This window comes from Rhineura floridana, chromosome 17 (assembly GCF_030035675.1).
Source record: "Rhineura floridana isolate rRhiFlo1 chromosome 17, rRhiFlo1.hap2, whole genome shotgun sequence".
NCBI lineage: Eukaryota > Metazoa > Chordata > Lepidosauria > Squamata > Rhineuridae > Rhineura > Rhineura floridana.
The window spans coordinates 31,158,548-31,184,690 of NC_084496.1; the positions used below are offsets into that span (position 1 = coordinate 31,158,548).

General features: G+C 50.9%; 2 protein-coding genes across 12 annotated transcripts in view; one reads left to right on the forward strand and one right to left on the reverse strand.

Moving 5' to 3' along the window:
- The first annotated feature begins 1,256 nt into the window (after positions 1-1,256).
- Positions 1,257-25,465, forward strand: GSG1L (GSG1 like). 4 transcript variants are annotated; one of them, XM_061599633.1, is made up of 9 exons: positions 1,257-3,939; positions 11,358-11,405; positions 13,119-13,271; positions 13,885-13,996; positions 14,465-14,632; positions 18,714-18,781; positions 20,948-21,209; positions 21,704-22,189; positions 23,077-25,461. In XM_061599633.1, the coding sequence occupies exons 1-7, from the start codon at positions 3,585-3,587 to the stop codon at positions 20,959-20,961; spliced, it is 918 nt and encodes a 305-aa protein (XP_061455617.1). In that variant the 5' UTR covers positions 1,257-3,584; the 3' UTR covers positions 20,962-21,209; positions 21,704-22,189; positions 23,077-25,461. The 4 variants fall into 4 exon arrangements, with proteins under 4 accessions (XP_061455617.1, XP_061455616.1, XP_061455615.1 ...); XM_061599632.1 differs by lacking the exon at positions 20,948-21,209 and having other exon boundaries at positions 1,258-3,939; positions 21,704-21,903; positions 23,080-25,465; XM_061599631.1 differs by lacking the exon at positions 20,948-21,209 and having other exon boundaries at positions 1,258-3,939; positions 23,080-25,460.
- KATNIP (katanin interacting protein) overlaps positions 24,572-26,143 on the reverse strand; it is a 37,760-nt gene continuing 36,188 nt past the window's right edge. For 7 of the 8 annotated variants that reach the window (XM_061599593.1, XM_061599592.1, XM_061599591.1 and 4 more), the window contains one exon: positions 24,573-26,105. In XM_061599593.1, coding sequence (XP_061455577.1) covers positions 26,047-26,105 — 59 coding nt within the window. In that variant the 3' untranslated portion in view covers positions 24,573-26,046. Of the gene's footprint in view, positions 26,106-26,143 lie in introns of all 8 variants that reach the window. The other variant, XM_061599596.1, reaches the window with a different exon arrangement.

Here is a 26,143-nt window from a genome sequence, read left to right on the forward strand (position 1 = left end):
ATTCAAATAAATGGCAGGTATACAGGTCTTGTCCCACTAGAAGAGGTCATCAAGGGACAAAGGTCTGGGTGTAGTGGAAAATTTTGCCTGGGACCTAAAGATGGATAAAGATGGTACCACAGCTGGGGCCACCACTGAAAAGGTCCTTTCTCGTGTTGCCATCCTGCAAACCTATGGAGGTTTCACATGAAGAAGGGCCTCTGATTACTATCACAGGGTCTGTGGTGGTTCATTTTGGGAGAGGTGGTCCTTGAGGTACTGGGGTCCTGAGCCACATAAGGCTTTATAGGTCAAAACTGTTGCAGTTATGAGAATGAGCCTCTAGTCGGGTTGAGGTTGGCATGCCAGAGGGGAGATAAGAGTCCCCAGGAGGCGAGGCTGTACCCGCCCTTCACTCTCCTGCTAACCTTCCTTCCTGTAAACTGTTCCTCTTAGGGAAGCTGACCCAACTCCTTCCTGGTTCTTCTCCGTCTCGTGAGGAGAGGAGACATCTTTCCTTTGTCACCTGCAGTATGAGGCCGGTGACCACGCCTGGTCTTTGCACCTCCAACTTAGCTAGCTAGTTAGAACTGGGTTGCCTTTTCCTATCTACTATGCATTTCTTTCAATAAAACAAGCTTTTATTTTACCAGAGTCTGAGGCCTCAGCGATTGCAGCAGGGCAAAAGTCTGCTTCCTTCAGGTAAACTCTCTCTCTCTCACACACACACACACACTCAGTCCATTGGGCTGCCGCTGAACCACAGCATCTAACTCTGCCAACAAAAAGCAGCATTTTGAGTTGAGCCCAGAAACTGACTGGTAGCCAATGCAATATTGCCAGAACTGGTTTAACCCTGTCAGCGATCTCTATTATTATTGTCATTACTGATGTACACCACTTGGGGGAGCTGCTGTCCCTGCTCTGGGGAGAGTGCAACCCTCAGACTCAAGCTGCCTGCCTGCCTCCTTGGAATGCCCACTTGGCTCCTCTGGACAAAACTCTGTCTAATAAACAGTGGCCTTTTACCCCTCAGGCTGATACACCAGCTACATAACTGCCAGGAAGAGGACTCATTCCCCCGCACCCCCCACTCCAAGCCTGTGCTCTCTCTCATTCACAAGCACAAAGGAAAATTTATTTTTATTTTTAAGACAGCTGTCTTGTGCTAGAGCACTGTTCTTCAACCTTGGGTCCCCAGATGTTGTTGGACTGCAACTCCCATCAGCCCCAGACAGCATGCCCAATGGTCAGGGATGACAGGAGTTGTAGTCCATCAACATCTGGAGACCTAAGGTTGAAGAACAGGGCTCTAGAACACTTCTGCAAAAAAGAGGCGTTTCAAAAACAAATGCCACCGACGCTGCAACCTTTTCTTTGGGCTGACGAACACAAAATGAGAGTGGGGTGTGTGGTGATAAATGGCACCCCGCAAAAGGTCACCACCCACATAAAAAAACCCCAGCCACACAGTCCACTTCAGTGCGTCCACAGTTGGACTGGATTTGCTCCCCTTATTGGCTTATCTCCAGATGAATCCAATTTTGGAGGGGGAATCCTTGGAGGCTGAGAGGGAGGGCCCTGCTTATTAGCTAGGCCTGCAGCCTGTAAGGGAATCTCAACCAATCATGGTAAGGCAGCGAGCTCCAGGCCCGCCAGGAAAAGGATGCAGGGAGGGAGGGCCACCTACGATTTCCAGGCCAGGTGCTGCTAGAGCATCATTTTCTGTGGCAGTTACCACAGGGAAAGGCATAGCAGTGGGTGAGGCCAGGCCTTGAGGGGGGATCCTGAGTGAGTAGCAGGAAAGGCCAGTGGCAGGCCAGAGCCAGAGGCCCAAAGCCCAGTGAGACTGAGCTCAGGAAGCGGAAAGAAGTTCTGCCAGAAGCAGTTTGGAATTTGGAGGAGGTCCTCAGGAGAAGCACAACCTGGTCCCTGTTTCCTTACCCCCACGTAAGAAAAAAAAGGCAGCACAGGAAAGAGGAACTGCAGGTGATAATTCTCACATGGGGCCGCCAGCCTTGCACACAAACACACACGTGGGTCCGTGCAGGGGCAGCGGCAGGGCCCCCAACATCACACCTGCACAGCCCCATAAACCCCCTAGGTAGCCCTGCAAAGCCGGGGGGGGGGGGCTCCCTGCCTGTGACTTGGTTACAGGTCAAGATATCCATGGCCAATAATAATTACTTTATTTGGTGACAGTAAAAATGAAGCACTGAAAGGGGATAGAGAGGCGATTATTCCGTTATTAGCAGTGAGAATGAGTCAGCTGTAAGCGAGAAAGAGGAGCATAGGCTCTCCATCGCCGCCCACTGGATGAAGAGGGCATGGCAAGGGTCTCAAATGCTGACAGTACAGTACTGACTGCCATAATTGAGAAGGAAGATGAAGTAAACACATTCATTTTAAAATGGCACTTATTTATTTGTTTTGGAATAATATGGGTTCAAGCCAACGGTCAGCCCAAAAGAACATGAGGCAACACGCCATTTCCTGGTTTCTCAGTTTCTCCCCCCTCCTCTACCTCTATCCTGAATGTCCTTAAGGGACACACACTGGCAAATCCAGAAGTGCAGGGTGCCTTGATGACAGTCACGGCTACCCCACCTTTTTTTTGCTGCTGTGTTGAGAATATGATCCTTGTTAATGCCCTCTCCCGCAGCAACTTTCCTAGGAGCTAATCAGCATGAAAGGGGAGAGTGTGGGCTACTCAGAAGAGTCTTCTCAGTGGCTGACTCGCCTCCTTTCACTCTGGTTGGCTCCAATCAGCAGGAAAGGGCAAGGAAACATGTTAAAAGACTCTTCTCAGTGGCTAACACCCACCCCTGTCATTCTGATTGGCTGGTAGGATGCTGGAGACATAGAGACCCTGCTCCCAAAAAAGTAGAGGGTCTAAGACCACCTGAGACCCTGGAGGGCTACACCTCTGCTTGAAAGCAAAGAGTCTGGAGAGAAATTAAAAGTTTGCTGTGCTATACAACATCCATTACTTAATTGTTGAATGCTCCATTTTTCTCCTTTTCCTGGTTTTCGGATGATTATAGTTTTTTGTGAAAAAACAACTTTTGAGTCGTACAAAGCAATCCCAAAGCCGGTCACCCTCTTCCTGGGCGGCCTGGCGGAGGGGGATGCGCAGGCCGAGCCCAGAGAGGGAGGCCTGTCGTTGGCATTTTTCCTAGGTGAGCCGCTGGCCCGCCCGCCCACCTGCCCGCCCGCCGCGGAGTCTGAGGCTCCCACCAGCCTCCGCTTCAGCAAGGCGGCGGCGGCTCCTCCTCCCTTCAGATGAGCGAGTGAGGCCAACGCTGCCCTCGAGCCGCCGGACGGGCGGAGGCGAGCGGCTTCCTTCCAGGCGCGCTTACTCCTGCGCTGGGGCCTCCGCCTCATTCCGCCCAGCGGCCCTCCAAGTTCCCGGCGGGCCGGAGGAGCTAAGCACGCCGCAGGGGACGCCGAGAAGCCACGCACTCCCCGTGGCTGCGAGGCCAGCCGGGCGGCCGCTTTCCCACGCGGGGACGGCTCGCTCTTGGCCAGCGGCGGCTCAGTGGCGGCCGGCCGTGCCCGAGGTGCTCCATGGCAGGCCGTTGCTGTTGTGCTCGGCGCAGGCGGGCATGAATGAGGCGCTCGCGGAGAGCCGAGGCCGGCCTCCTCCGGGGCGCGGGGCCGGCGAGGGCCGCCGGGTGCGGGCGCTGCTGGCGGTGGCGCTCAACCTGCTGGCGCTGCTCGCCTCGGCCACGGCCTTCGGGACGACGCACTGGTGCGAGGGGACTCAGCGCGTGCCCAAGCCCACCTGCGGCCCCCACAAGCGCACCAACTGCCTCGACCACGGCCACAACGAGACGGCGGGCAACGGAGCCGCCGCCAACGCGGTGCTCTACAGCTGGGAGACCGGCGACGACCGCTTCCTCCTCAGACGCTTCCACGCCGGCATCTGGTACTCGTGCGAAGAGAACATCAACGCTCCCGGTGAGTCACCGCCCCGCCGTTCTTTCCCGTGGCCCGCTTCGTAGGTCGGGGGGGGGGCGCCGCGTGGATCGTGCCCGTTAACCTGGGTCAGACCGGAGCCCGGTCAGGGGGCTCGAGGGGCCACATCTGGCCGGCCTGCCGCTGGCCCAAGGGGAGGTTTTTGCTGTGGCAGCACATGCTTCCTCAGAAGTAAGCCCCATGAAGTTCACCTCGGTACGGGTGCCTCGGATTGCGGCCAGTTGGCGTTGCTGTGGAGGTGGTGAGTGGGCTCGGCAAGACCACGGGCCGCAGAAAGGCCCCTGCCAGCACCCTCCCTCAGGAGCCACCACCCTTAAGCCTAGCTCCCAACCTTCAGCTGGAGGGACTGATCGGTGCCGAAAGCAAACCTGTTGCCCGTAAGGAAGGCTCTTCCTCTGCCGCTCCTCGGTCGAAATGGGGCCCGGTCTCAGAGGTGGGAGAGGCCAGCCTCTCCTAACAGGACCAGTTCTCCTCCTTGACGTGTCTGGTTGAGCTGCACATCGCAGGCCGACACTTCATGGATCCCTTCTGGCGGGGCTCAAGGGCCTTGGGGCGCCGGCTCCTCATGCGGCTTCTCCAGGTCTGCTGGGGTGCTGACATCTTTGCTGGGTGCACTGGTGGAGTAGGTAGCCATCCTGCAGGGCCGTTTACATCATCTCCAGCTGTTCATTGAGGGGGGCATGAGGGCTCCCCCAAAAACGTTGTGCAATTACATCTTTGTGACCCAACTTGTTTTGGTTCTGCATGAGAGAGAAAAACATTTTCCAATAAATCAGGGCCAAACTAGACCAGAGGTTCACTGTGTGAACGTGATTAAACTGCATGTTTTTCTGAAAATGTAAATAGCAGCCTGACTGTTTTTAGGATAGTAGTGAGGAGAGAGAGCTTAAGCCTGCCACCTTCCAGACAAAAATGGACCCACAGATGCTCTTTGCATCTTGAGGGAAACCCCAAATTAGGTCTTTCCCCACACCTGCTGTTTTGGAGGGTCCTCATGCACATGCGTGCACACAACTTTTTCCAGGCCTGGCAGTGCGGGAGTTACTGGTTCTAAGCCTGCAGGCAGTTGTGCAAGTGCAGCAGCTTCGAAAAGGTCTAGAAGTTTTGCACCCTCAGGAAACTGAGGCCTCACCCTGCAGGCACAGGGCAGTTTGGGGAGGGATCCAGACACCTTGGATTTCACTTCATTGAGGGCTTCATTGTGTGTTAAACTATTGCTCCCTCACAATCAGCTGTATGCGTTTGGAATATGTTTGTAGTCAGTAAGTAGATAGTAACACCTTGATTCATCAATGAGTGTGGAGGGAGTGATTTCTCCATTGGCTGATGCTTCTCAGGTACCTTCATCACCTGGCTGCATCAATGTGGCTGCAGTGTGTGCTCCTCTTGCTACAGACCGGCTCCTCAAAGGCCACTGAGACAGTGCCTTGGACTACAGAGCCCAGCCTTGTCTTTCCGGCAGCGGGAGGCCTTTCCCAGCCCCTGCTGGCATCCATGGTGCAGGTCATTGGAGCCTGGGGCCTTCTGCAGGTGCTCCAGCTCATCCGGAGCAGTGGATGCCCCCAAGCACATAACCCTCTCGTGAATATTCTCTTAGTTCTTGGCATTTACATAAATAACTGGGTGTTAGAACAAATTAAACCAGAACTATCACTAGAAGCTAAAATGATGAAACTGAGGTTATCATACTTTGGACACATCATGAGAAGACATGATTTACTAGGAAAGACAATAATGCTGGGAAACACAGAAGGGAGTAGAAAAAGAGGAAAGCCAAACAAGAGATGGATTGATTCCATAAAGGAAGCCACAGACCTGAACTTACAAGATCTGAACAGGGTGGCTTGTAACAGATGCTCTTGGAGGTGGCTGATTCATAGGGTCGCCATAAGTCGTAATCTGCTTGAAGGCACATAACAACAACAATCAAAATTCTACAGGCCCATAACTCCTGGACTTGAGAGGTGTTTTCCCCGCAGTATTCTTGGGTGTTGCTCGTAAATGCTCTGTGCTCAGAAGTGACCTTTGAGGAAGAGCTGCAGTGCTTCACATGCAGGTTCGATCTGGGCAACTCCAGCTACAGGAGCAGATAGTGGGTGACATCCTGTAGAGCTCTGCTGCTGCTCAGAATGATTTGATCTTGTGTATCTTAGCAGCCTTTCTCTCTCCTGCAGGAGAGCAGTGAGGGTTGTGTGCATTTGCCTGGGCAGCTTCTCTCTGGGTCTCTGGACTCCTGTGGAGAAGGGCAAGGTTTCCCCTTTGTCTGTCATTTGTGTCAAAACACCTAGGCCAGCTCTGAGCTCTGCTTGCTCAATCTGTGTCTTATTGCACACCTCTTTTTAAAATGTATTGTCACTGGGAGAGCCGGAATCAGGTGCTGTTAAGTGAGCAGAAAAAGAGATGTGATTCCCTCCTCCCAAAGCCTGCATGGTCTCTCTCTCTCCATCCCCCGCCTATGGCAACAGTAGACCATGGTTTGGTCTGCTGGCAAGGGAGGAATTTGGGGAAGAGGGGGCACAGAGTGTGAACTGCAGAGCATGTGTTGGATGTATGTTGACTCCTTCCAAATTCAAATGTAGGTGGAACTGGGAAAGGGCAGCGAGGCAGCTCAGCCCCCGTGCGAAGTCTGAGATTAATTCTAAAAAGCTTAGAAGAAGATCAGTTATACAGTGTGCTCAAACATAGCAGGAATAAATCCTAAGCAGCAGAGGGAAAGCAAAAGCACTTTGTTGCGAGTGCATTTTTATGCTGGGGCCATCGGTTGCCATCGGAAAATGTGAGTCAAATTAATATTGAGTGTGATTTGTGTTGGAATATGTGGTTCAACTCCAACTTGTGGGTTGAGGCTGCATGGGGTTAAAAAGGGTAGCTAGAGAGGAGACCTGATTGCTAGGCTAATACCTATCCTCTGATCTCCTGCTGACTCTCCCTTCCTGCTAGACTGATATGCATAGGATGTTGACCACATCTCCTTCCTCCTTCCTTCTTCTTTCTCTCTAGAGGGGGAGCAGACATATTCTCTTTGTCTCTCCCTCTCCTCCAAGCATTGTTGTGCTGTGCGTAGTTGTGTTGCTTAATTTCGTTTAAAAGCAGCGCCACAGCAGCAGAGAGTAACAGCAGATGTTGAAATGCGAGTGTGCCAGCGTGTGCGTGCGTTTGCCTAAGAAAGCAGGCTTTTACCCTGCAACAGCATCACTGAGACTGGAGACTTAGTAAAATAAGAAAAGCTGCTTTATTTAGAGAAATACATAGTAGATACAAAAGGCATACCTAGTTCTAACTAACTAGCTAAGTTGGAGGCATAACTCCCAGGTGTAGGAGTCAGCCCCATGCTTGGAGAGAGAGCAGAGACAAAGGGGGTCTCCTCTCTCCTGGACAGATGGAGAACAAAGGAATGCAAAGGGCGGAAGGAGGAGGGGCAGGTAAGCTTCCCTAAAGGCGTCACAGTCTAGCGACAGAAGGAAGTCAGTCAGAGCATCACAGGTAAAAGATAAACAAAGCCTGTCCATCTGGAGGACCCTAGCCCTATCTTCCCTCTGGAGCTTAAACAAAAGAACAAAACAGGAGTTGCTCTTGCCCCACTTCCAACAAGCATGTTGGCAAACACTAGGCCTAGTGTTTGCATCTCCAACTTAGCTAGTTAGCTAGATGTAGAACTCTTTCCTATCAAGTATGTACTTCCACAATAAAGTAGTTATTTAGTTTAAAGCTTAAAGTCTCTGTCTGACTAATTTGCAGGGAAGGTGTAATCTTTAGCAAAGGTTCAAACACATAAAGGATCACTGTCTCTCCATTCCCAATTTCGCCACTCTGTGACAATTTGTTTGCAGAATGCTCAATGGTTTTTGCTCCAGCCATTATTGTGAATCAGTGCATCTGCTTTTAATTAAGGACTTCTAGAATTTGGAGAACTTTTCTTGAGGTAAACTGACAGGAATTTTGCTGGATCAGGCTGATGTCAAGGCTGATGCCAAAGTTTAGTTTTGGCAGCTTACTTTCACATTTCTTGGTTTTCCTGGCCTAATCCTGTGCCTGTAAATCTTGTTTACTTATTTATTAAATTTGTATCCCACTCTTCCTTTCAAAGTCACCCAGGGTGACCCCCCAAAAAACCACCTTATGTGAAACATTTAAAAACACTGAGAACATCTAAACACATTTAAAAGCATTAAGAACACCTAAAAACATTTAAAAACAGTCACATACCCTCATAGCTAATAATTTTAAGGTTGTTGGGAACAGCAACTTTCAGCTATCAAATGCTTTGGTGAACAGGAATATTTTTGAATTCCTTCCGAATGTTAATAATGAGGGACACAGGCTATCTTCAAGGATAGTCCCATGTAGAGCACATTGCAGTAGTCCAGGTGGGAGGTCATTAGAGCATGAACAACTGAGGCCTGGCTATCCCGGTCTAGGAAGGTCATAGCTAGTGAATCATTCTCCATGGGCATAAGGACTCCTAGCCACAGAAGTCACTTGGGACTCCAGTGACAGACTGAAATCCAGGAGCACTCCCAGACTACAAACCTGTTTCTTCACAGGGACTGCAACCCCTTCCAGAACTATTTGTCTACCTAATTTTTGGACATGGAAACCACCCACCCACAGCATCTCGTATCTCATCAGGATTCAGCCTCTGTTTATTGGGCACCCATCCAGTCCTCCACTGTGTTCAACACTTTCACAATTTCTCCTGATCCAGATGGAAGATCAGAGCCACACCTTACATTTAAAACACATCGCCTTTCTTCAAAGAATCCTGTTAGCTGTAGTTTAAGGGTGCTGGGAATTGTAGCTCTTTGAAGGGTAAACAATGGTTGCCAGGATTCTGTTGGGGAAGAAGCCATGTGCTTTAAATGTATGGTGTGGATGGGACCGGAATGGAGACATACCTGGTGACCCTATGCTTCAAATCAGTGACGGCTCCCAGTGGTATCATATGAATGCTGAATGGCACAGGAGACAGAAGAGATCCCTCAGTCAGAGCAGCCATTCCCTAGCACTGCTTTCTGGTCACAACCCTGCAGGTTAGGAGTGGAACCTCTGTAATACAGTGCCCCCAGTTCCCACCCTCTAGAAGGACACCATGGTCAGTGGTGTCAGAAGCCACTGAAAGATCCAGGAAGATCAACAGGATCACACTCCCCGTCTTTCTGCTGATAAAAGGCCTCAATCGAGGCAAACAAGGCTGTTGCAGTGCAAAGACAGGGCTTGAAACCAGAATGAAATGGGTCTAAATAATCTGCATCCCCCAGGCCAGCCACCACCTTGTTGACCACTTTGCCTAGGAAGGGAATAGTAGAGACTCAAATCTCTGGATCCAGGGAGGGACTCTTCACGCACCATTGCCTCTTTCAAGGTGGTGGCCATACCTCCCTCACACATCAATAGCTCCCACGACCCATCCAGTCAGGCCACTTCTTCTAAATGTTACCAGCCGTGATGGGCAAGAATTGAGAGGGCACACAGTTTGCCCCATTGTCGCAACTGTCCTGTCCATGTCCTGAGGGTGCAACAACCGAAGCTGATCCCACAGGCTGTAATTAGATGGTTCTCCAGTTTAACCATTTGTGATAGTTGGCTAGCAGGTTCTCAACGCAGCCTTTTGAAATATCTCTGGCCTTTTGTCTGCCAGATGTCAGGAGAGGTGGGGGGGGGAGCAGTGCGAGAGGTGTTACATGGCCTTGGGACTGGGACTGGGGCTGGGGGTAGACTTTGTCAACAGAGTATTGTCAGTCCAGGTTTTGCCTGCCTCTCTGCAAGCCAATGTTTGGGGTTGTAGTGGTAAAATACCCTGGATTAGGAACTAGGGAGGTTCCTGTCCTACTGTCTACACCCATGATGCCCCCCTCCCTGGAGTTTTCAGTTGAAGTGGATTGAGAGAGAGAGATCCACTGCACTAGCCATCAAATAACTTATTACTATTATTAACCATCTATAAAAGTATAAGTTATTAATAACTGCATGATTAATTCTGTTATGTAACTCCAGAAAGTAAAATTATTCATGGTTATGTCATCTTGCATTGTATGACATGTCAGTGGCTAAATCACTGGGAAAAGTGTGTTTGATTGGAGCAGTTGCCAGAGGCTGGAAGGTGAGAGCTGCTGCTGATGTGCAGGAAGGCGTGTCGGGCAGCCCTTGCTGGGAGGACCTAGGACGTCTGCACTCTTGGCAGTTTTGGCAGGGCAGCCTGGCGTTTAGATGATGGATGTGGCTTCCCGTGATCCTCAGGGTGCTTGGAGGCGAGGGCAGAGAACAGCTCTTCTTAACCTGTCCCCCCAGGAGTTTTGCACTACAACTTCCATAAGCCCCAGCATCATGTGGCCATGTTGGGTGATGGGAGCCGGAGTCCAAAGCAGGCAGGGCATCAACAGTGCAGCAAAGTCTCCAAAGCTTACTTGAAACTTTTTTTGCTTCAACAGGCTTTCCCTGAATTGTGACCCAACAATGTGCCACTGGTCTTGAACTTACTATTCTGATGTTTGTTGCATTTTATAATATTTTATTATTTTCTATTGTATACTGCTTTGGTATGTGTTTAATGGCAAGTGGGATACACATTTGTATGTTGTTATGTGCCTTCAAGTCAATTACAACTTATGGCAACCCTATAAATCAGCGACCTCCAATAGCATCTGTTGTGAAACACCCTGTTCAGATCTTGTGGCTTCCTTTATGGAATCGATCCATCTCTTGTTTGGCCTTCCTCTTTTTCTACTCCCTTCTGTTTTTCCCAGCATTAAAACAAATCTGGAGGGTCCTAGGAAAGGCTCCTATGTGATTCTGAGTGAGGCTGCAGGGGTCCATCTAGCCTCCCACAGTCTACCCCGACAGCCAGGGACGTGCCCAGGTCTTGGGCAGAGCAAAGCCTGTCTCACCGCCCCCTCCGGCACACACCCTGTTGCCTGGTAACTGAAGCTATTGTAGATGTTGATGGGACCGCCAGCAGCGTCCAGGTTGAGCCAAGAGCAGCTTCCTTGCCCTGATCTGTTTATGAGACCCTTTGCAACTGGAAATGGTGCCATGATTGAAGTGGAGGCTTCTGCAGGCCAAGCAGGGACTCACCGGGGCTTCTCTGGCATATCCCTCCCATATCCAGGTGGGGAAACCCTGGCCTGGGCGACATAGGCCCTCCCCTCCTCTTCCTCCTCCTGTTTTCTTTCTTCCAGAGGAAGCAGTTGCTAACTGGGCCTGCCAAGGGTGCAGCAGAGGTGGGGAGGAGGAGGCCTGGGGAGGGGGTCCTACATGCGTTTATGGGCAAGGCAGGGCCAGGGAGGGGCCTGTGCTGTGTGGAGGAGGGCAGCAGTTTCAGGGCGGGGGCTGCACCCAGATGGAGGCAGGGCAACAAAGCGGTGTCATTTGCTCTCTCTCAAAAGAATCCTTTTCTCTTAAAGGTGAAAAATGCCGAAGTTTTATTGACCTTGCTCCAGCTTCTGAGAAAGGTAAGTGGTGTGTGGCGGGTCACCTTCTGGCAGATGACGTTGACAGTAGAGAGAGACTGTCTGTCCCTCCCCCACTTGGCGTTTTAATCATGATGAGCCCTGGGGAGATTGGCGCTGCTGATCTCAGAAATCCCAATCCTTTTGCAGAGGAGAGCCAAGGTCTTTGCCCCAATGCCTCTGCTAGCATATATGAAACAGGTGTTGCTGTGGGCAGTTCCTTTGGAGGGAGAGGGCCTGTTGGGGAGGGGAAGAGTGCTCTTCCGTGGGGTCTCTCTTGCCCTCTTGTGCCTCTGGCCGGGCTGTGTGGGAGTGGGAATGACAGAACAGTTTTGGCCATACAAGAACTCTGCAGTGAAGCACTCAAAACACCCTGCGGAGTGTCCTGCCAACCCAGTGGGTGCTGCTTCCCATGTGCTCTAGGCTCTTGTTCCACCGGGGCTTAGCCTGGGCCATTTCTTCTGCTTCTGGTCCAGGAGCTGCTCTGGTTACTCCCCAGTTCTCATCTGCCAGACCCTGCAAGGATGTCGCTCGTGAGCCCCCCTCACCAGTTCCAGTCTGTGGGCATGTTGTTTGCCTCCTGCATTTCTCCAGTGTGGCAAGGGCCTTTCTAGTCTGCCTCCTTCATGGCAAAGTTGTTTTCTGACTGGCATTCTTGATGAGTTTTCCAAATTTTTCAGGATTCGTAGAGATGGCAGGCACAGGGATAACATCAAGGTGACTTGGTTTGGGGTTGGTGTGGCTCCCTGAAGGGCCGTCTTCTCTCATACGAACCTGTCCATCTTAACTAAGATTTTCATGAGTCCTTTGTGAGTCGTCCCTGCCCCCCACCCACATTTAGATGGGTGGCTACAGGAGAGGCTTTTTGGTGGTGGCAGCGCCCTTCCTTGTGGGATTCTCTCCCCATCCCACAATGCCATTATGATGATTTAGGACTCTTTGCTGAAGCTGGTATCCAGGCCTACTGAGTGAGTGTAACTGAGACAACCACACACACTCCTTCCCCGCCACCTCCAGTTCCCTCTGTCTGCTGTCATTGGGCTGAATTTTAGATGGTAACCTGTCCTCTGTTCAGCATCACAAACACTGATGGTACTCTTTATATAAAATAATGATCTTAGGCGCTTGGTGAAATCTGCCCTGTTCACTCTCTCTTTTAACTCAGTCTGGTTCTCACTCCTGATGTAACTGTTTTGCTGAATTTTTGGATGCTGATTTTAGAGGGTGGTTGATTTTTTCTTTTCTGTAAGCTCACATGAGGACTATTTAGGGAAAGGTGGGATATAAATTTCCTAAACATATCATGCTTTCTAAGTTCTGGCCTGTCCCTGTCTTGAGGCAGATTGTGCAGACATTGACAGGGCACCAAAGCCATGGGCTGGTGGGCTTGCTGTATGAGTGGCTGGGGGGCGCGGGGAATGCCAGGAGAGAATAAACAACATGTTGTTAACCAGCCCCAAGTGGGCTATGAAATGAAACTCCCCAGGGGCACTTTCTCTGAAAGGGCTTACTCCTCTCGGCTTAGAAAGGCAGCTGGGAGTCCCTTGGGATTGCAGTTCCTGAGTGTCACATACCTTCTTCTGAGAGCAGGGCAGCTTTTCCGGGACTTGGAACCAATCCGGCTGCTCAGCTGACACCTCCGTTTGGCTCCCTTGCTCCAGGATGCTCCTGAATCTTTGCGGCTCCCAGTGCTTATTGTCCGCCTTGTGTTCACAGGAGTGCTGTGGCTGTCGGTGGTGTCTGAAGTGCTGTACATCATTTTGCTGGTCGTTGGCTTCAGCCTCATGTGCCTTGAGCTTGTCCATTCCAATAATGTGATTGATGGGCTCAAGCTGAACGCTTTTGCAGCAGTCTTCACTGTGTTATCAGGTATGTGCCTGTACAAGTCCAGGAAGCCTTCTGGTCAGTACTGCAATTCCTTGCATTGCACTGAGGCAGAAGTAAGATGAGCTTGAATGGGTTGTTTTTAAGCCTTGGATGCTCTATGAAGACCATTTATCACAAAAAGATAAATTAACAGCAAACATTGGCTTCCAGGCATCATACATTTTTGCTGCCCATGATAGCCGTTCCTAGACTTGGTGTTTCTAAGATCTTGCCCATCCCTTAAATCACACATGTTTACTCAGGAGTAATTCCCACTCTGTTCAAAGGGGCTTACTCCCAGCTAAGTGTACGAGCATCTGCCAGGGAAGGAGGGAGTAAGTACCTGTGTGTTTTTTGCACCTGCCCTCCTGGAGTGCACTCACATCAGCCAACCATGTAAAGCATGTGCTCTCCCCTTGAGCTGCTGCCCCTCCCATCCCTCAGAGGTCAGGCACCTGATTTGCATGCCACATCTCCAGTTAAAAATGTCCTGGGCAAGGTGCTGGGGAAGTGCTCTGGCAGTCCTAGCCTCGATGGACAGTGGCCTGATTTTGAGGTAGCCTCTCATGTGCTCATATGTCTGAGTGATGCAAACATTTGGGTCTGCGTCCCACAGGGCTCCTGGGAATGGTGGCCCACATGATGTACACGCAGGTGTTCCAGATGACGGTCAGCCTTGGCCCAGAAGACTGGAGGCCGCACTCATGGGACTACGGCTGGTCCTTCTGGTGAGTCTGGTCAGCTGAAGGCTCCAGGTGATTTGTGTGGGCCCAGCACATGGTAATAAAACTGCTCAGCATGCTCCCTTGGAAACAGTGAACTAGTCTTACCCACAGATGGATCATATTTCCCAGTGTGGGAAATTGGGGCAGTCTGCAAAAGAGCTCCTGCAAAACAAGATGCAAAATGCCTGTCCTTAATCAAGAGTATGATTTGCCGTATGTAATGGAGAGGCTCAGTTCTAGGCCTGGGCCTGCTGGTGGGCACAGGGCATATTGATGGCGCTTCTCTGTGCCTGGCTGAGCCTCTGTTCAGCTAGAGTGGGGGGCTGTGCCCTCAGGAGTCATTTCCCAGAAGCCCTGTGCTCCTCTGGGACTTGGGAGCCAGAAAGATGTATTGGGGTCCTAGGGTTATGCATTCTCCTGGCTTCTGGCTTGATGGCCGCTGTCTGCCGTGGCATCTTGTTCTCTCTACAGCCTGGCCTGGGGTTCCTTCACCTGCTGCATGGCTGCCTCGGTCACCACCTTGAATTCGTACACCAAGACGGTTATTGAGTTCCGGCACAAGCGCAAAGTTTTTGAGCAGGGATTCCCTGAAGATCCCATCTATGCAGACCACGAGTCCATCAAGTATTTCCACGGGAGGTCAGTGTGACTGGCTTAGAAGTACAGGGCAGGGTGGCCGTGGAGGGGAGCTGGGTCTTGCCCAGCATCTCAGTGGCCCTGGAAAGGGCAAGGACCCCTCCGGGTGGATGGGACCCCTTGGAAACAAGCAGGGGGCTTCTACTTTCCTTCAAATGTGGCCCAGCTCTGTTTGGATGGGAGAGGAAATGCCACCAACTCTTTCTTGTGCTTGGACCTCTTGAGAGGCTGGGATTGCACTCACTTCCGCCACCCCTCTGGGGGTGTTGTGAGGTGTTGACCAATGAGGCATGGCCCCCGAATTTTTACCTAATGGCCCCAAACGTTTCTGGGTGGGCAATGAATTGGGGGAGATGATCTGGGTTACTGAAGATATTCAGGAAATAATTTGACTATTTAGAGATGATTTGAGGATAATGAATGGGGCGAATTGTATGGCTTTGGAACAGGATCTGTTGGGAAATGAATTAGGGGTAGTTTGCAGTGGTCTGGGATCGGGTGAAAATGAACGGAAGAATTTAAGTAGTGTGATTTGGATGGGAAATTTGGATAGTTGGCTTGTCTTTGTGGCATTTTAAATTCTGAATGTACACACATGCAAATTTGGGCCCTCAAACTTTTAAGTATCTAGAAATGCCCCTGCCCACCTGTACAGTCCTGGGACCCGTGCCTGCCTCTGAAATGTGTGACACTTAATTCTGTTGATCCTGACTGGCTGTGAGAACACAGTGGGGCAAGCCAAGCATGTGGGCACACCACAGGAAGAGAGTGGTGTGTGTGTGAGAGAGAGCGAGAGCGAGTGAGAGCAAGAGCGAGAGAGAGCGCGCAGTGTGCCATGCATGTCTGTCCTTGCAGGGGAGGGAAACTGCTGCTGGGTGGACTGTGTGGATCCCATTGGAAAAGTGGGAAGACGTTGGGGGCACACCTAGGTGGTTGTGTTTTTGCTAATTTTCTGCTCTGAGGTGTCTTCCATTTCTCAAAGGTAAGAAAGTAAAAGAAAAAAATGAGAGACAGACACTTTGTGCCACCTGACATTTGAGTTTGCCAGAATGCCTTCAACCCCCCTTAGGGTATTTTCTGGGTAGGAGGTCTGATGAGCATCAACCCCATCAGCTGACTTGAGGAGGTGGAGGAGAAGTCAAGGCCAAGAATTGCAGCTAAAAAAGTTGAAAAATTACATTTTAAACTTGGCATTTAAACATAATAGGAAGAAAATACCTTTAAACCCATAAAAAGAAGAACTTTTTTAGCAATTGCCATTCCACATGACCTGGGGAAGGGTACTAAGCCAGGCAGCCCCCCCACCTCAGTCCAGCCTGCATGTTTGCATGAGTCCTTTGTTTCAAGCTCTTTGGAATGGAGTTGGCTTCACCGGATTGTAATGATATAAGACATAAGGTGGCAATAACTTATGGCTTACCTCAATCTTTCCAGAGATTAAATCTTGCAGGTTTCTTCTTCTGGTTTTGCAAATGTATCCAGTTGGGGTTGGTAGACAGAGCTTCAGGATTGCCCATTGACAGGAAGGATGGAAAACTGCTAGCCAGTCATAGAAGAGCAGATGAATTAGGTTGTCACAGCTCATGCAGGTGAGGGGGGAAGTGGCTTCTGACTTGCCTACTAGACAAGGACCCTGCCTCCTCCTTGCTGCATTGTGTAAGGGGGGGATATTGGAAGGGAGGGGACCAGTCAAGGTGGCCCATCAGCTCACAGGCCATTTTTCTCTCAGAGGGGTCCATGGTGCTGAGGGATGCATGGAGAGAGCTACGGCAGGCATCTGGGGGATATTGATAGGGCATTGTGTAAGGCCTGGAGCTGGGAACATGAGGGTGGGGGGGTGATGGGAAGGTGGGTTGAGCCATTAGGGGCTGGGACAAGAGCGAGAGTCCATTGTTGTGCCTCTTTCTGCTTGCTCTGGGAAGAGTTCTCTGCGCTTGTGCTTGCTTAGAATGCAAGGGGAGGCAGCAGCAGTTAATATAATTTTTGAAGCACCAAGCCAGAGCTCACGCTATAAAGTGGCAAGGAAGCCCCTGAAGAATTTGTTTACTGTTTGTTTATAAAACAAAAATACTGGCATCCCGCAATTTCATTTTATACACACACTAAAAATCTTTAAAATGTACAATCACAGATCATCAGCTAATTAAGAAAATGCTTTTCTTAATTGTCTGCATGAGCCTGCTGACGTAGAAAAGTTTTCAGCAAACATTTACAGCTTCATATAGAAGGTGCCTGCTGAATCTCTATTGGCAGAGCATTCCGCTGGCTGGGCTGATGACGCTCAAGGGCTGGTATCATGTTGATGTCAATTTGAGAGACAACCAGCGACCCTCCTGTAGATGATCTCAGTGACTCAGCTGGGAGATAAGGATTCAGGCGGTCCCTGAGGTATCCTGGGCCTAACTTTTTCTGGGCTTTGTAACTTAAGACAAGGATCTTGAACTTGGCTTGGTAGTAAATGGGCAGCCAATGCAGGTATTTTAACAATGGTGTTGCATGCTGTTGGCCATGTGCCACCATCAGCAGGTTGGCTGCTGCAGTCTGCACCACTTGGAGCTTCCAGACTTGTCCCAAGGGCAGCTCCAAATAGAGTGCATAGCAGTAATCCATCCTCAAGGTTACCAATGCATGGACTACAGTGGTCAAGTTACCCTTTACAGGAACAGCCATAGCTGGAGAACCAGACAAAGCTGGTAAAAGGCATTCTGAGCCAGAGAGGGCACTAGTGGCAGAGATGTATCCAGGAGTATCCTGAAGCTACCCACCTGCTCCTTCAGAGAAAGTGCAACCCCATCCAGAAGAGGTTACTTGCCTATCTCCTGGACACAAGAACCACCCACCCAAAGAGCCTCCATCTTCCCAGGATTCAAGCACAGTTTCATGGCCCTCATCTAGTCCACCACTCATTCAGACACCATTCCAGAGCTTTCACATCCTCTTCTAATTCAGATGTTAAGGGGAAACAGAGCTGCATGTCATCAGCTCCAAAACTCCCACTGTCTGTTCCCAAAAGCTTTGTATAATGGCCCACCCCTTCCTGTGACTCTGGAACCATCTCCCTTTTGACGTGCGCCACTTTGGACAGAGGGGACCAGTCAAGACGGCTCCTGTGGCTGGAAGAAGTTGGACAAACGGTGGCTTCTTCTGCTGGGAAAGGCTTGGAACCTTTTTCAAAATGTCTTTTGCTAATATATAAGCGAAATGTTTGCTGATGACCTACACCCCAGCCATGAAACAATAATAGGAAAGAACAGCTCCTCGAGTCTGGGCAGTGTCTTTTGCAGTGCTAAAGCTGTGCAGTTCTGTGTATTTTTTCCACTGAAGTGATAGTAATACTGATACTGTTGCTGCTTTCTCAGGGTAAGAAATATCCTTTCCTCCTCTTGCATTGGGGTTTTTAGGTCAGCCTATTTCTGTGCATGGTGACCATCAAGAGCAGTGCTTTGTAACAGTTGCTCCTGGTTATATAGCGTGATTTCTCCCTCTCCCCTCCCCACTGGCAACTCAAGGGCTTGGCGTGAGTTGTGAGGATGGGCCTTGTTACAGGAGAGATGTTAAGGGGCCTTTTATATGACAGGTTTATAGAGATACTTAGCACTGGGTAATCTTCCCCACTTGTTGCATTTCCTGTGGCTGTTCCTGGTAGGTCTTCCCATGCTGCTCCTGCTGGCAAGTGGGACGGAGGGGTGGGGGATGTACCTGTGGATGAAGCCACAAATGAACTACAGAGGAGGAGCATCATCTCTTAGTGACATTTCCCTGTAACAGTTCTTGGTGACTTGCTTTTGCATCCTGCCATCGGCAAGCCTGTAGTTTCCTTTGATGGGAGGTTGGACCTGTTTGGGAAAGTTGGAGAACTGCATCACTCTGCCCACCGCTGTTTCAAAAGGGGAGAGGTGGGCACATGCCTTTCCCAACCCACCTATCCTTCACTTTGTGTGTGAGAAGAATCTGGCCTGTCTCTTCTCTGGCCTCCATGGGGAAATGAGGCTTGCAGGGCTTTGGCTGTTGAGCTGACTGTGGTTTTGCTGATGCTGGGCCTTAGGGTCCCTGTCTGGTGCAACTTGTATGTTCTCTTTTCCAGGCTGGAGGAGGAAAAAGATGAGACTGGGGACGTGAAGTTAGAGTGCCTCCGTGGCTACACCTCCAATAGTAAGTGCATCCCATCTCTGGCTCTCTCTGTCTTGCACGATGGCTCTCCTGGGCATCAGGCTGAAAGCAGTAGGGCAGCTCACGCATTCGCAGTAACTGCTGAAGTCCTTTTAAACTGGTGGTGAACCAGGATGGTTGTGAGAAGATGCTGAATCAAGAGGTCCCAGCTACCGTCCTTACGGCTGTTTTGACGGTGCAACCCCCTACGCCAAATTCCTGACTTATCCCCCCTTCCTGTGGATATTGAAGCCGCCCCTTCTGTGATGTTGGCCTTGCTGCACCTCTGTGGCAAATTGTCTCCAGGAGGGTAATGGTGTTGATCACCTCTTGCTCCTTGTTTGAGGAACGTGAGGGCCACAGAGTGCTGGGAGACAGTGATGCCAAGTCCTCTGGAGACCATTCTGTCCATTTCTGGCAGAAGTGCTCTCCCCTCCTAACCTTAGAAAGCCAGAAGCCCTTTAATCGGGGGAGGTGGAGGGAGAGGTGGCCTAGTTGGTGTAGGAGGAGGGTCAGCAGACTGGCAGCCCCGTGGGATGCTCTTTCCAGGGCTGTCATTTCTTAGATTACAATCCTCCCAGGGAAGTCCCATTTGAACTCAGCAGGATTTACTCTTGAGTAGACATCCATAGGACTGTGCTGTAATTGACAAGACACTCTGCTTCAGTACTATGTAAAGCTGAGCAGAAAAATGGCAGAACCTTGGGAGAAGGAGGGCTCCATTGCAGGAGGAAGTGAAGTCCTTGTCAGCCCAGCGGAAGAGTTGGCAGGGCTAGCTGGGCACAAGGGTGGCCGGTCTCCCGCCTGTCCAGGCACTGTGCGTGTCTTGAAGCCACAGAGCCCTCTTTGGCAAACGAATATGGCCTGGCGACTTCCTGCCCAGTGAGGAGCAACTGGTGAGCCCAGGCAGCTCAGGAAAGTAATCCCACACCAGCCCAGACTGGTTTGGCCACTCAGCAGTTAAGGCCTCTGACAACACTTCCCATAGAAGGAAGGGTGGGGGGATCTTGGGCTGGCTTTTGAAGGCCTGATTGCTGTGGGGTGAATCTTGGCCCTCCCCTTGCCCCCACTGGAGCGTCTTCCATTCTCATTACCTCCTGCTGCTTGGTCTTCCTTAGAGTAAATGGGGCCATTTGTTTGGAAATGGATATTGTCGTGACTGTAAGCACGGGGTCCCCCAGGCTGCCGTTCTTCTTCTTCTCCTGGGCCTAGCGAGGGAGAGAGGAGTGATGAAAGGGTTTGACCTTCTGTGTATGCTCCCTGGCAGCATCAGCATCTGGTTGAAGCCAAGGAGGGAGCAGTGTGCGAGAAAGCAGGGCTGCCCCTTGCGTGTGTGTGTGTGTGTTTCTCTCTGCTCAGCCATCAGCTGTCCTGTGCATTAAGACTCTTTTCAGGATATATTTGCTCCATGTTGAATGTGACTAGTGGTGCAAATTCCTGCTTCCTTGATGCTTCTGTATTGACTGTGTGGGCTGTGAAAATCCTGTCTGGTCTGTCTTCTTGGGTGTTTTGACAAGGGATGGCTTTGCATGTTACGAGGCAGCATGGAATAGTGAATGTTGGTTGCACTTGAGAATAGCCTGTGAAGGGGGAGCTTCAAGAATGTCAGAAGAGCTCTGCTGGACCAGATTCAAGGTCTCTGGAAGTCCAGTATCCAGCAGTAGCTTCTAGAAGGCCTGTACTCTGGACAAGATGAAGGGAGCAGCCCTTCCTGGTGTCTATTCCATTCCATTCCCTGGCAGCATCTGGTATTCAAAGGCATCCTGTCTCTGGTGGAATTTCACTCTTGGGGCAAGCAGTTGTTGACCGGTAGCTCCATCCATCTGCTGAATCTCCTTTAAGCCACTTAAGACTGGGCTGCAGCAGCCAATTCTGTAAGCCAGCTCTGCCTTGTTGTGTTTCCTCTGTTGCCCTCAGTGCCACAGGGAGCTTCTCCACCCAAATCTAGTGGAAGGGGGTGGGGTGGGAAATGCTTGCGCTCCACATGGGTGCATGGAATGAACTTCACCTTCTCTGGGCCATTTGCGCTTTGCTTTGTTCTGATCTCCAGGGACCAGGGTGGTGTGGGGTAGGGTAGCTCTGTGGGCAAAGACAGAGGAGGGGTTTGCAAGCAGCTCAGTCTTGTCAGGCAGCTCCTGACTGGGCTTCAATGCCACATGTTTGTCTTAGGGGTCCTTCCATAGCAGGCTTGCCTGGGTGGCAGAAAGAATTCTGCTTTGTGAGTGAGCTGCAGGCATTTGAATTCTTGGAGCACATCAAGGGTTTGGAAATGGCCACAGTGTGTTGGGTAAGAAGCATCCACTCACTCTGAAGCACCGACATGAACTGAGTAACTTCTGGCAAGAGGGCCCAAAGCAGGGAAAGGCCCTTACTCCTGCCGCAAGGCCACCATGTCCCATTGCTCTGCTGCAGGAGGAGACTTGCCCGCAATGTAAGTATTCACCCTCAGTGAATTTGCATCCCTACCACTAAGGGTGCATCATGCCAGCTGTGCCCACTGGCTGAGCTGTGTGGAAGGAAGGAAGGAGTGGGTGGCTAATTCTGTCCTGCCAACCCTGAGCCGTTTCCCCAGTAGTCAGTGGGGAAGTGGATGGCATACAGCTTCCCCTCTTAAGGTTTTGTGGTGTGGATAGTCCACTTATTGTGGCCAAGACCCTAGAGGAGCTTTCTGTCTCCTACTACAAGTTGAGAAGCTCTGGTACCCCTTTAGCTGCTGACAGAGGAGTCTTGGGGATGTGGCGAAGGGAAGTCATTTGCAGGCTCAGGAGGGAACTTGTGTAAATGCACCCATTGTCTTCTTTGGATAGGAATAGTAAGAGGCATGGAGGACTCCACCTGCCCCTAAAGCAAAGGCCTTATTGTAAAAAAAAGTGTCTTGTGGGTAGGGAGAGACCCATTTGGAGTGAAAATATTTATTTCTTGCAGGGCTGCACAATACCCAACTGTGAAGTCTGAGAGAAATGTGAGCAGCCAAAATGGCCAGAAGAGGTTCTCGCTGGCCTTACCAAGCTCTTCCACCAACGCGGCAACCTCTTCTCTGCTTTCATTGGAGCTCAGCGGTCACTTCATCTCCCCTGAAGCCAGGAATCCAGATGCTGCAGCCATTGCTCGTTGGGCTGCCGACCGTAAGCAGATAGAGCACTTGAACCCAATTGCACAGGCAGCGGCAGCAGGACCTGGGTCCATGGCTGCTCATCCACGATTAAGGCCAGCATCTCCCCCAGTCATACCAAGGCCAAACCTGTTCTCTGGGCCAGAGAGCAAGATACTCAGAACCCCACTGCAAGAGCTTCCAGCTGCTGCATCAGAAAGCCCAATAACAACGCATCAAATGCGTGGCCAGCCTGCTGGGTATGCAAAACTGGCAGAAAAAGATTTGGGACCCGCTCAGAAAGAGGAAGACTTGAAGAGGTTTGTGTGTGTAGTGAGTCAGCCATTGTTGCTACATTCTCTCTGTGGTTAATTCCAGGCATCTGTTAGAATAACATTAATTCCGTAGTATACCTATTTTACACATGAAGGAGCTGAGATGGCAATATTGGGTCTTGCCCAAGTGGTTGGAGTGTGCAGGTGAACCCAGGCTCCAGGCCAGCTCTTCTTATGGGCCCATTTTAGTGCCACAAGGAAGTTCAGCTGTGGCCTTACAAGGCAGGATGCAGGTGAGCACAAGAGGCTTTCTTAGATAGGGTTCTATTGCCTACTTTTTTTTTTTAAGATGAGACTCTCATGTGCATGCAAGACCATATGTTGTCCCAGAGACCTGAGATTTGTTGAGAGCTGAGTCTATGCCAGTGCTGGGCGTGTTCTATCCAGCTGTGCCAGAGTGGCAAACAGGAGCCACCAAACTGGCTACTCTGTAGGTGACTGATAAAATGCAAAGTGTGTGCAACCCTTCCCACTGTATGTATCTCTGAACCATGAAGGTGGTCCCTGCTACTCCTTATGGTGGCATTCGGGTCTGTGAGCAGACTTTGCTAGCATGTTCTCAGAACCTAAGATGAGTTCTGCAGCTGGCTCAGATCAAAGGTCCATCTCATTCAACATCTTGCATTCCACAGTGGCAGCAAGATGTTCCCAGGAAGCCCATAAAGAGGGTGTGTGAAGATAATGTCCCTCTCCTCTCTGTTGCTCTCCAGGCATTGCATGGACTGCAGAGTAAATGGCACGACAGAGATACAGGCAATGGTACTTCAGTGCACAATGCTACATTCTGGCCTGACAGAGGGAGGGGCTGCTAAGCACACGATCACTCAGTGTGCCACCCACCAACACTGCTCATGTCTGTCCACTTCTCCCAGCAGGGACTTTGTGACCCGGAAAGAATTACTGGCTATGGAGCGAGAACTTGAGGAAGTCTGAGAAGAGCTGAAGTGTCTCAAGTGGAAGGTGAGGCACATTGCGGAGACAGTCCAGCCTCTGGCAGAGGAGATCAAGTGCTACAGTGGCTACACCTGATGGAGCTGAAGGTGATGGTGCAGTTTGAGAAGAACCCCTATGAAGCTGCTCACAAAATACTTGCACTGCTCTTCAGCGACATCTAACTGCTGCAGTGTTTGGCAGCAGCTGATCCAGCCTGCAACCCCAAGACCCTTCCCAAACCCCAAACTGACCTGGATCTGTACATGGTCTACTGCGACATCCTGCAGTGCATCTTTCCTGGAATTAGCAGCCAAACCCTGACAGAGGCTGTGGCATGTGTAGAAAGCTTGAAGCTGGCTTGAGAGACCTTCCTTCCCTGCCCCTGCTAGAAAACTGTGCTGCTGGAACATTGCCTCAAATTGTACAAGTGTTGCGGACAGGTAGTCTTGGCTAGTGCCAACCCCCAGTGTGCAGAACACCACAAAACTGGCTTTTAAAAGATCATGGCTTTTTTTTTTTTTTTTTTTAAAGAAACATGTAATATTGTTGGTTTTTTTTTTTTAAAGTTATATCTTGCTTGCGACGCTGTTTTGTTTTACAGTATTAAGGGTTAGTTCCTCGGTTGTCTGCTTCTTAGAACTGCCTTCAGGCTCCCTGTCCTGCTTTGTTGTGTAGCTCTGACAAATGCTGACTGAGTAGCTGCTGCTGCATCATCTTTGGGTGAGGCGGGGCAAGCAGAAGCTCATGTTCTGTGCAAAAAAGTGGAGCCAGTTTTGACCAGCACATGCCTCTCTGCTGTTTGGTCAGTTCTCTTTTCCCTGTCCTAGCAGGCCACTGGTGCTTAGGGATTATTTTAGCCATTGATGCTGCCTTCAACTCTTACAAAATTGTTACCTAACAGGTACTTTTGAGGGAGAGTGAGGCACAACCAGGATGTGGTTTCATGTGTATGAGTTTGTGCACACTCGGGAAAGGAGAAATTCTTGCTTGTTTTGTCATCAGAAGCAAGCAAGAGTATACCTACCCCCTAGCCATGACTCACTGACCACAATTTTACTTTCCCGACAGCCCTAACTGGGATAAATTTCCCTGGTCATCTCCACCCTCCACCATCGTGAATCTGAGTGATGGCTGCTGGCTGGTTGGTAATGGAAATGTCAACTTGATTCATTTCCCGCTGTTCTTTCTGGGGCAAGGAAGGAGGGCTGCTGCTCCTGGGCTGGAAACAGCCTGCCTTCTCAGCTAGGGTACTGGGGTGCGCACACACACCTTTCTCACTCCCCCTCCCACAAGGAGAGGGCAGCACTGCTTTTCTTCATCCTTTGGCAAGGAACAGTTAGTGAAAAATAAAAGGGTGTGTATGTGGGAACAGCCAGTCTCCCGATCCCACAAGAAGCACCACCCCAGACTTGCTTTGAAACAGGCTCTTGTGCGCCTCCATTTCCAGTGCTTTCACAGCCTTCCTGAGCCCATGAAAATGGGGAGCTGCGTGCCCCAAAGAGGCAGCAGGCGATAACGCTGGCCCTTCCAGGCCTTGGTAGACAGGCAAAAAATGAGACAAATGCAGGAAAGCCTTCACCTCTGTCACAAAGCACCAGAGCCTGCTGGAGACAGGAGATTTTGCCAGGGCTCTGTGCTTACTGTTTGCACTGCAAGGTGCCTGATGGCCTTGGGGGGTGTCTGTGTGTGTGCAAAAGGGCTGGGCCAAGGAGGGATGAAAGTGGGGTAGGCTTGCTTTAAGGACAGGCTGCAAAAAGTTGCCAGAGCAACACTGGGGAGAGGCTGCTGCCATCTGTGGGCAGGCACAGAAGTCATTCCTTTCCTGATGAAGGGGTTGAGGTGCTGTGCTGCTTCCTTCCTCTCTCCCCCCCTTCACGGCTTCCATAGCCTGATTTCACAGCACAGGAGGAGCTTCAAGAAGGTGAAAAGTCCCATCGGTGCCTCATCACTGCATCAGTGCCTCCAGCCAGGCCCTGCTTCCAGACTGCCAACTCCTGCTCGAAAACCATCCCCAACCGAATCAACCAAACAGAAGGTTCATAAGGCAGCCATGTAATAACAAAACACAGCATCAGAAAAAGAGGAGTGTGTGTGTGGGGGAAAAGGAATGCATGGTCCCAAAAGCAGTAAGTTGTGACAACGTGATATTTTAGAGTCAACATGCACAGTACACCAGCGGACAGTCTTAATTGTGCAGCTATTCACCTTTGCTGAAGGGACATTCCCCCCCCCAATGTAGCTTCTGCCCTCCATGCAACACCAAGAGCAGAGGTGGTGCTGGTCCATCATGCACTGGCACTTCTGCTGCGATAAAAGAAGGGGCCAAGGTGGCCCATGGTAGGGGTGGCAGCTGCTTCTCACCAGCCCTGGGTTACAAATGGGGTGACTGCATAGCAGCTACGCTACATTTACCTCTCCTGGTGGATTTGTGCACACTCGCTCCGGGCCCTGTGCAGCCCCAGCCCCCCCCTTCAGCAAGAGCTTGGGAGGGGGCAAGAGGCACAATGTCACTTGTTTTACATGCTCGTACGTGACACATGGCACACTTAACTCGGCAGCTCCTGTAAATGGACAGAGAGGATTTGTGGGTGGGGGACTGCTGCTCCCTCCTCCTCCTCTCCTCCCACCCTGTTCTTGCTGGCTGTTCTACCCCCCCACCCCACTCTGTGCCAGCTCCTCTGGCTTTGAGCCAGCCTAGGCCCTCACAAGGCCTCTTGCTGAGCAGCTGCCCTGCTGAAGCCTCGCTCAGAGAGGCAGAAGCAAGCAGTGGCTTCCGTGGGTAGATTTAATAGAGCTGCAGCTAAGGGAAGTGGCCCCAGCCAGCCAGCCCCGCAGGAGGCCTGTCCCTTGTGGCAGGGGGAGCAGCCACAGGCGAGCAGCAGGGCTGCTAGCCACGCATCTTCCTGGCGTCATTGCCTCATCCTCCGCAGCCGTCCTTTGTCCTGAATGCAGGTTTTGGGGCGAAGCGCTGTGGGAAGGGAGAGGAGGGAGAGAGAGAGCTTTCAG

Excerpts from the sequence above, each read along its gene's own strand:
- GSG1L (XM_061599632.1), top strand. The coding sequence starts at position 3,585 with ATGAATGAGGCGCTCGCGGAGAGCCGAGGCCGGCCTCCTCCGGGGCGC. Across the intron at positions 11,406-13,118 it reads TGCTCCAGCTTCTGAGAAAG|GAGTGCTGTGGCTGTCGGTG; the intron begins GTAAGTGGTGTG and ends TTGTGTTCACAG. Across the intron at positions 13,272-13,884 it reads AGTCTTCACTGTGTTATCAG|GGCTCCTGGGAATGGTGGCC; the intron begins GTATGTGCCTGT and ends TGCGTCCCACAG.